Source organism: Sceloporus occidentalis, unplaced genomic scaffold (assembly GCF_023333645.1).
Source record: "Sceloporus occidentalis isolate IW3139 unplaced genomic scaffold, rSceOcc1.0.p SCAF_422, whole genome shotgun sequence".
Lineage (NCBI taxonomy): Eukaryota > Metazoa > Chordata > Lepidosauria > Squamata > Phrynosomatidae > Sceloporus > Sceloporus occidentalis.
Genome location: NW_028317402.1, coordinates 269,306 through 278,582, shown reverse-complemented (window position 1 = coordinate 278,582; position 9,277 = coordinate 269,306). Strand labels below are relative to the sequence as shown.

Below are 9,277 nucleotides of genomic sequence, written 5' to 3'. Positions count from 1 at the left end.
AAAAGGCTATGTCTCACTGTATCGCCCAGGCTGCTCTACACTGGCTATTCACAGGCGCGATCCCACTACTGATTGGCACGGGGGTTTTGACCTGCTCCGTTTCCGACCTGGGCCGGTTCACCCCTCCTTAGAGCAACCTGGTGATCCTGAGCTCCCCCAGGCTCACCATATTGATACCGAACTTAGTGCGGACACCCGATCGACATAGCTCAGGGTAGACCAGAACCCCTGGACTCAAGTGATCCGACAGCCTCAGCCTCCCAGCGGCAGGATTACAGGCACGCGCCACCGCACCCGGCGAGTGAAACAGACTGCACTGTGATAGTAGAGGCTGAGCTAGAAATGACGTCACATTCAGTGAATATACAGGATGCGCGCCACCGTCTGGTGGTTTTTGGGATTACAGTAATTTTGTGCAAGAATTAGCGTTTCTCAAATTTGGAAATGTATCTGCTTTGGTTTAATTCCTAAAAAAAAAATGAAACGTCCACTAACATCCCCAACCACTGAATGAGAACGCAACAGGCCGCTGCGCAGGCGCGCTTCGAGGCGCGTCCTTGACTTCGTACACGAGTTTGTTCTTTGGCCCACGAATGTTTAGGAATCGTATGTTGCCGTGCGCATGCGTGTCACTTAACCGCAATGACAGGTCTCAAGTTCTTCATTGTTTGCGGAAGTGACGTGTTGTTTAGGTTTTGGCGCGAGTGTTTCGAGATGGCAGCAGAGAAAGTGAAGAGTAAAGTGTCCTCTGCTTTTAAAATGCACGGCTTGCTGCTTCGGGCGTGAGTACTTTCATACGGCTACCGGCGTGTTACCCGTTAGGTTAGGCCAAGAAGCTGGCAGAGGACTGTGGGAGATGTAGTCCTGCACTTTGGAGACCCCCTGAGTTAGACTAAGACATGAATGCGGGGCTCTAGTGTAAGAAAAGCCCAGAGATCATTCCTGACTCTTACATTCACTGAGTATTTTTTTTTAGAATTGAATGAATTGATTAGTTTCAGGGTTCCTATTCTATTTAGCATAAATAATTAATGGCAAGCCTTTTTACTAAAATTCCTCTTTATAGGCGATCCGCAGTGTATTGCTTCTGGTTGAATTCCTGCAGAAAATCAGACATTTGTGTATTACGTCACTCCAGGCATCGCATGCACTTTAAAGCATATGATAGCGGAGAGGTCCCTTTAAATATTTGAAATGTGCCTCCTCCAAATGAATTGGGGGGATTCTGCAGAATATGCAGAATCCCCCATACGGATTTACCCTCTCACCCGCCTACTTTCCTGCGTGCAGAAGATGTGACGGTCCGGACACGTCTCCCGGCGTGTGATCTGCCTACATCAGAGATCCCTGGGCTCCCGTTGATTTCAATGAATTAAATGATATTCCTGGTTTTTAAAGTGGCCTGAATTGGGGGCTTTAATAGTGAAGCAACATACACTTTTGGGGTAACATTTGTGGTTTGGCCTCGACTTTTTCCCTTTTGTTTTTGTTTTATAGAGACGCCAGTCGATATCTCACTGAAGTCTTAAGGTCTGTCAATGAATTGGAACTTGAAGATGCCGTTGAGAGCATCATCGATGCAGTGGAAAAGCAGCCGTGTGAGTATATGGTTTACCTATCTTGATGCGTAGTGTGTAAGATGGCTAAAAACAAGAATCCCACCGCACGGTAAGTATAGGCTATTTATATTAACCAACCCATGGCATTTGAATGGCGATTTTAAGGTATAACATCTGGAACGCTGCGTATAATGGAGACCGTTAGTATTCTGCAGGCTTTTGCCGTCTAAAATGATGGCAGTGATTTCTGTAGGTACAGATGTGCCAGCGAGTGGGCACTTAAACATTCTCATCTAATTATACGCATGTATAACTTCTAAATTCTAAATATCAAACGCATGATCATGGAAAACAACAAAATCATTGTTGAAGGCTGTCTGTTTCCCTGTCTTGTGTTTTGTTTTTAGGTAGGTGTGTAGTGACTTTATTATGCACGCGGTCACCGTTTCTTAATGTTTTTCAGTGTCATCTAATATGATCGAGCTGTCGTCTGTGGAAGCAGCTGTGCAGGAATGTGGCCGCTCCGGTGATGAAGCCATGTATGGTGACTTTTCAGGATTTTCAATAAGTTTTTATTTTTTTCACCCCCTTGCAGTTTTTGTGATTTCTTGATAGGATTATTTCTGTACCCGTGTGTAACTCTTTGAGGGCCATACTGTAGCCTGCAGTCTAGCATACTATCTATTTATTTTGATATAAATATTGGAAACGGTCTAGCTTGTGAATTCAGTACCTGGGTTACATATGCTTTTATATTTTTCTACACAGAGAACATATTTTCAATATTATTGGCGCATACGACATACCCCGTTTTATCTACAATTCAGAAAGGAAGAAGTTCTTGCCGTGAGTTGTTTTTGGAATTTAAATACTTTTGACATTATAAATCTGTGGTGGACTTTATCCTGAAATCTTTCATCCTTCCACTTGTAAAATTGGTGTGCAAAACTTGGAGTTCCATTAAGAATAATGGCAAGGACTGACTGGATAATAGTTTTGGGACTGTAGTTAAACGATTTGGCAATGGTTTCACATTTATATTTATGTAGTTAGGTGCAATGCCTTTCCTGGGTGTCCTAAAGCATATATTTTACAGCCTGAAGATGACCAATCATCCTCCACCCAACCTCTTTGGAAGCGGCAGAGACAAAGCAGAGCTGTTTCGCGAGAGATACACAATTCTACAGCAGGTAATGACTGATATGCACCAGCTTACTGCAAGCTTACGTGTGTGTGTACATATATAATATAATCAAATAACAGATGCAATAAGTATCTTGTGATAATACCTTTTTTATTGGACTAACAGAATTTTGGAATGACAACCTTTCGGGTGCTCTTCTCCCTTTCTCAAGTATAAAACATTTAGACTTGAGAAAGGGAGAAGAGCTCCCAAAAGCTTATCATTCCAAAATTCTGTTAGTCCAATAAAAAAGGTATTATCACAAGATACTTATTGCATCTGTTGTTTGATATTGACACCACTGGACTAATACGGCTACAACCTCTACTATATATATATATATATATATATATATATATATATAGATGATTGGGGTCAGTCAGCTGTTTTTTTATGGAAACAAGCACATTTCTACCTGTGTAATATAAAAGCAAAAGGGTTCTAAAGATCAATTAACCTTTGAAATTTAGGATTAGCAAACACAACTTGTCATTGGAACACAGAAGTGAAGATAAAAGGCCTCTGTATGCCAAAGAAGATATTACATAAAAAAATAAGATGTTTCCAGCTATAGTAGTCATTGTACTTCCGAACGACTTCATGTTTTGGAGATATATATTATACACACACAGATTATTGTACTCTCATTTGTCTTATGTTTCCAAATTGCCTCTCTTTTTTCTTCTTTTTCATATTTTTAACTGTATGTTAGAGGCTTCAGTGCTTATTTAGGTGCACATCCCGTGCAACACGACACAATGTATGTTGTGCGTATTTGTCTTTCTACAGAGAACACACAGACATGAGCTTTTTACCCCGCCGGTTATAGGTGCGCATCCCAGTGAAGGCCGGAGCAAATTTCAGGTAAGTCTTTGACCAGCCTTGTCGCAGTAAAAGGGCGTCTTTCTTTTTCTACAAAGGTTTCTGATCTAGCCCTGCGAGTAGCGCTTAGACCTAGGTCTCGTCCTATTGAACAGCATGACCAACTTTTTTTTTTATTTATGTGTTCCAAAGCCACTACATGTGTACTTTGTCCAATATGCAGGGATGGATATAATATATATATTTTATATAGCATTTTAAAAGGCGACAGAGTTTGGGCTTAAAAAATATTTTGGTGGCCTTGGCTGCAAAGCTACAGATAGTAAATTGCAAAATGTATGAATTATCCTGCTGTGTTTGTCTTTCAGCTCAAAACTGTAGAAACACTTTTGGGTAGTACATCAAAAATGGGAGAAGTGATTGTTCTTGGCATGATAACCCAGCTGAAGGAGGTGAGCTATTTTGCTCTTTAATAGCTAAATGTCATCTTATCGAAGATACCCAAGAAGCCATGCATGTTTTTAACTTGATCAGCTTGCTAGTCTGCATTGCAGCTCCACTTTTTGTCTTTCGATCACATAAAAGTATGTTTTAAATTTGGCTCGCAACAAAAAGCTTAAAAAGCATGTACCCTTTTACTCATAACCTATTAGCATTATACACAATATTTCTATTGGGCTAGTTAAAATCACCAATCCTTATTTAATAAGAACGCATGAATTATCACACATTTTCTGTACTTTTGTATTTAGGATGGAGCTAGTAATCTGTTTAGACGCCTACCAGAAACATTGTGTTGGAAATGCTAGGCTGTCGGTTCATTGTAAATGCTAATGTACACCTGAGTGAACTGCAGGCACACTCCATAAAAACTATTTCTGGGACTGAAGTTCTCCAGCTGGTAGAGCTGCTTGTTTGGTTTTTTAAATCCCTTTTCAAGGATCGCTTGCACAAATATAGCTAAAGAAAAAAGAATTCTGGGGCAAAAAGTGTTGGTATTTTTTTTCACTTTAACACAAAATAATGTTTCTGTTTATATCTTTTCTCAAGGGCAAGTTCTTTTTGGAAGACCCCACTGGAGCAGTCCAACTTGATCTGAGCAAAGCAATATCCTTTTTATTTATTTTTTATATTAATAATGTACTTCATTGGAAAAAAGAGCTATGCAGATCACATCAGTCATAAACAACAGTTGTTTATATGATGTTTAACTCATTTGCACTCTACTGGTTTTTCTTAAATCACTCTGTGCTCCCAGGATACATGCATTTCAAATCAGTGAAATTTTGCACAAACAAAAGACCCTCGTGCAGATATTCCCATTGTTTTAATTCCCTTTCATTGTAAAACCTATTCTGTCGAAATGCAAAGCTTTGTGTTTGTGCGAGATAAAAGCATTTGTGGTTTTCTTTCACTCCTGTGCACCAGTTCCACAGTGGCCTGTATACAGAATCCTGTTTTGTATTGGCAGAAGGTAACTTTTTTTTTTCCTCCCCCCAAAAATAGCCTTATTTAAGGTCTGATTACAACACAAGAAACTTAAAAAAAAAATAAATAAACATTTTCTTTTCTAGGTTGGTATGAAGACAAAGTATTTCATGTCAACGCCTTTGGTTTCCCCCCCACCGAACCTGCTAGCACAACCAGGTGAGAGGGTTTTCTACATGTATTTTTAGATTCATTTTCGGTGCCTGTAGACACGTTGGGTGTGAAATGGTAAATGCATTTATTTAGCAAACAGAATATTGGTGAATGCATATTTCAGTATTTTACTATGAGTTATATACAAGTTATATACACGTTTTTCATGAATACTTCTCTATTGAGATTTCTTAAGGAGGATAGTTAAAAGATGAATCAGGAATGAAGGAATGTAAGATACAAAAACAACAAAACATAAAGTATTACCCCAAAGCTGTAAGACTGTGCGAGGGAGTGTAGATTTGATCACAGCAGTTCTTAACTTCCGGATTGTGGTGCCAGGCTGTCTAGGCAGGGTATTGTGTTTCTGAGTTAATCGTGTTCTGTAAATAAATCTGTATGTTGTTCAATAAACCAGTTTCTGTTTGTCTGGTAATTGCGGTAAATTGCTTTATACAGCCATTCTTCATGGTTCCAGGGTAGCCTAATTGAATACACGTGCTTAGTGCAGGGGCCGACAGAGATCTAAGAGCCAGCCAAAAGATTTAGGAACCAACTTTTTTTGCTTAATTTTAGCTATAGCAGTTGGTATTTAAAATTGCTATTGCTGGCTCCAAATTTCTATGTATGGATATATATCAGAAAGCCAGCAGTATAACTGCCACAAAACTGTGAAGTCAAACCTTGCAACGTTTTGTCTTTCAGGGCCTATTACGGCAACATTAACTTCTTTGGTGGACCGTCTGCGACATCTGTAAAGGCGTCAGTTAAACTAAAGCAGCTGGAAGAAGAGAATGAGGACGCCATGTTTGTTTTTGTGTCCGATTTATGGCTGGATCAGGTGGAAGTGATTGAAAAACTTCACACTATGTTCTCAGGTACGCAGTCGGCATCCAGCCTTGGGTTTTTGTGTGACTTCAGACTTTAACTAACAGAGCATAGTAGCCAATACGGACGGTATTTAGTAGTATTAATTGTGACCGTCTACTGTAGCCGGCTTGGTTTATGAATGGTATGGCTCGCATACTCTAAATGTGAGCAGATATTTCAACATTATATAGTATAAAATAAAGGAGAAAATGCCCTTTACACCGTCAGGTATAGAACAAACTCTGGATATTTTACAATCTATCAATCAGCTTTCAAGCGTTCATTATTAGGGGGAGTAAGAAGGAAAAGGAAAGTACATAAGTCTCATGACCCATCTTACCACCTAACCTTAGTCCAACCATGCTTCAGGCACTATGATTATCCCCACACTGCTAGCGTTGATGATAGCCCATGCAATGTAACTCACGATATAAGATATCTATATTTATTTTTTTGTCTTTACATTTTAGGCTATTCCACAGCACCACCAACGTGCTTTATCTTCTGTGGAAACTTCTCTTGTGCACCATATGGAAAAAATCAAATTAAGGCCCTGAAAGGTATGGTACCTTTATGATGGGGACTAGAAATGAGCTCAGTGGGACTGCAGCATCATTTACCCATCTAGCTTAAAAAAATAATACCAACAAGTCCACCTGATAAGACCTCAGTAACCTATCATCAGAAGACTAGTAAATATGTATGAATATCATATACTGACATTTAAGGATGCATTATGTGTCCAGTAATTTTGTTTTGTATCTAGGAGCACGGTTTGTGCACCTTATGTGCTGACTGCGAGATCGACAATTGTATGTGATCTTGTTTTGCAGATTCCTTTAAAAACCTGGCAGATGTTATATGTGAATACCCAAACATACACAAAAGGTATAAACTGCGTCTTGTGAGTGTTACTTCCTCCGTGTTATGTTGCTTTGTTGGCAGTGTACTTATCGCAATAAAATAAACCCCGATGCGTGAACATCTGTAATGCGTATAATAACTGGGAACATGTTCTAGACCGCTTACAGTTGTGCGCCTGTTCATACAACCAGTCTAAATGGGTATTTTTATATCTCGAACCTCATTCTTTCTCCGTTATTAACATCGGTTTCCATTTCGTTGTAACAGTAGCCGATTTGTGTTTCTTCCTGGACCTGAGGACCCTGGGCCTGGATTCATTTTACCCAGGTACCCCTATTTTATTATAAATATCTACTCTTAACTTCATATGACTAATCTGTCTAGCATTCTTTTGCTTTTAAATGTGTCTATATATTCTAATACACCGTTTTGTTACAGGCCACCTATTGCAGACCATATCACAGAAGAATTCAGGCAAAAAGTACCTTTCTCCATTTTCACTACAAATCCTTGCAGGTACGTATTAGCAACTATGATTTATCCTGTGAAAAAACATATTATGGAAGATTTTGTGGAATGGAATTCCATTCCTGCCTTCTCTGTGTGTCCATCTATTTTTGAGGTGCTAAACACACGGTTTGGGCTGATGTGACACTTAGAGAAAAGTCCCGTTAATATTCCTCCCCATATCTTTCAGAATCCAGTACTGCACACAGGAAATTGTTGTAATCCGTGAAGATTTGGTAAATAAAATGTGCCGGAATTGTGTTCGTTTTCCAAGCAATAGTTTGGACATTCCAAACCATGTAAGTAACTTTAAAAATACTACAGGCAAAAAAAACCCACAAGGCAACGGAATGGCTTTCTGTCTGAAGAAAATCCACAAAGGAATGTTTTTAATTAATAAACAAGGTTTCTTTATTTTCTCTCTTAGTTTGTCAAAACCATCCTTTCCCAGGGACATCTGACTCCCCTGCCACTTTTTGTCAGTCCTGTGTACTGGGCTTACGATTACTCTCTGAGGTTGTACCCTCTTCCTGATTTAGTCGTCGTCGCGGACAAATATGATCCATTCAGCATTCAAAACACAGACTGCTTGACAATAAACCCTGTAAGATATATTTGTTACATTAAAAAGATCCTGTGTTTAATACTCCAGGGTGCTACTGATCACACTTTTTAATATGTTGCTTACCAGGACATATAAAGTGCTGCCCAGTGGTATTGGATGTGAATGCAATATGACTGATGGGGCAAATCATGATGTTTGGGTACCTTGTGATAGAATTCGCTATATAAAATATGTTTCGCTTTGTGTTCCGACGAACAGGGATCATTTCCAAGAAGTGGATTTTCTTTCAAGGTCTACTACCCCTCGAGCAAAACTGCGGAAGACAGGTAACTGGAGAAGGAATCAAAGTATTTGTCCAAACCATGTTTCTAGTGACTTGCCATAGTTCTGTTTATGTTAATACCTTTATACATTGGTAAAAAGAACAATGGCATGTCAGAGGCTGTGTGACTTCTACATGACACTTTATCCTTAGACCCATCAGGATGAAGCACAGTTCCATGTCTATATCAGAATGGGCTGCTCCAAGTTATATATACCTCCAGTACTCCAGGGGCTAGTGTATCCCCCAAAACTCAGCATTCTAACTTTCAACATACATTCTAACCGGTTCTGAAATTAAGGACGTGCCGCTCTTTACCTTTTCAACTTACGAGAAGCAGAAATATGCCCTGATATTGGGTCACTCTTTGGGTATATGGAGACTGTTCAGGTTGTCAAGAGTAATTAAATCCCCTGACAGAAACACTTTCTGCCCAGCACTATTTGCATAATTCCTCCCCAGATCCAAAAGGTGATTAGGCTAGAATTATAATGTAAGTAAACACAAGCTTTTTGTGCTAGTCATATTGTCCTAAATTGATGATTTATTTTTTTTTGTCCTCCAGCAAACTTCAGAATCTTTGAATTTCCACGTGAGAAGACAGCCCCAACATTAGTTTTTTTTTAATATAGAAAAATAAATTGACTCTTTACATGTATTTTATTCTGCTTTTGTAATAAATATGTACAGGAATAAATATTGTTTGTCGGTTTATTCTGCCTTTTCATGTTCCATGTGATTACATTTTTTGTGGGATCGGACACACTGGTTAAATCTCATGGAAGTTACATGTTTGTTTCCTGGTGCTTAACACCTTGCTGTAAGGGCTGGGGAAACACTCCAGGTTTTAAGGAGAAAATTATCTGGTTCTGTTGCTTCAGATAAGTTTTGTTAATCATTTTTAACTACATTCAGTGATATCGACGATCAAAAAACTAAGAATT

The 9,277-nt window shown here is 39.1% G+C and overlaps 1 protein-coding gene and 1 non-coding gene across 2 annotated transcripts; one reads left to right on the top strand and one right to left on the bottom strand.

Moving 5' to 3' along the window:
• LOC149272711 (signal recognition particle RNA) lies at positions 1 to 299 on the bottom strand. The gene has a single exon (XR_016279569.1).
• Positions 300 to 714: 415 nt separating this feature from the next.
• On the top strand, positions 715 to 8,917 carry LOC149272710 (DNA polymerase epsilon subunit 2-like). The gene is made up of 19 exons (XM_089506805.1): positions 715 to 782; positions 1,498 to 1,598; positions 2,023 to 2,098; positions 2,328 to 2,405; positions 2,656 to 2,749; positions 3,532 to 3,606; positions 3,933 to 4,016; positions 4,615 to 4,671; positions 4,990 to 5,038; positions 5,139 to 5,211; positions 5,911 to 6,083; positions 6,546 to 6,635; positions 6,909 to 6,963; positions 7,207 to 7,266; positions 7,378 to 7,455; positions 7,637 to 7,745; positions 7,874 to 8,050; positions 8,270 to 8,337; positions 8,899 to 8,917. The coding sequence occupies exons 1-19, from the start codon at positions 715 to 717 to the stop codon at positions 8,915 to 8,917; spliced, it is 1,584 nt and encodes a 527-aa protein (XP_089362931.1).
• Positions 8,918 to 9,277: the final 360 nt, after the last annotated feature.

Excerpts from the sequence above, each read along its gene's own strand:
- LOC149272710 (XM_089506805.1), top strand. The coding sequence starts at position 715 with ATGGCAGCAGAGAAAGTGAAGAGTAAAGTGTCCTCTGCTTTTAAAATG. Across the intron at positions 5,039-5,138 it reads CTGTTTTGTATTGGCAGAAG|GTTGGTATGAAGACAAAGTA; the intron begins GTAACTTTTTTT and ends TTTCTTTTCTAG. Across the intron at positions 6,964-7,206 it reads TACCCAAACATACACAAAAG|TAGCCGATTTGTGTTTCTTC; the intron begins GTATAAACTGCG and ends TCGTTGTAACAG.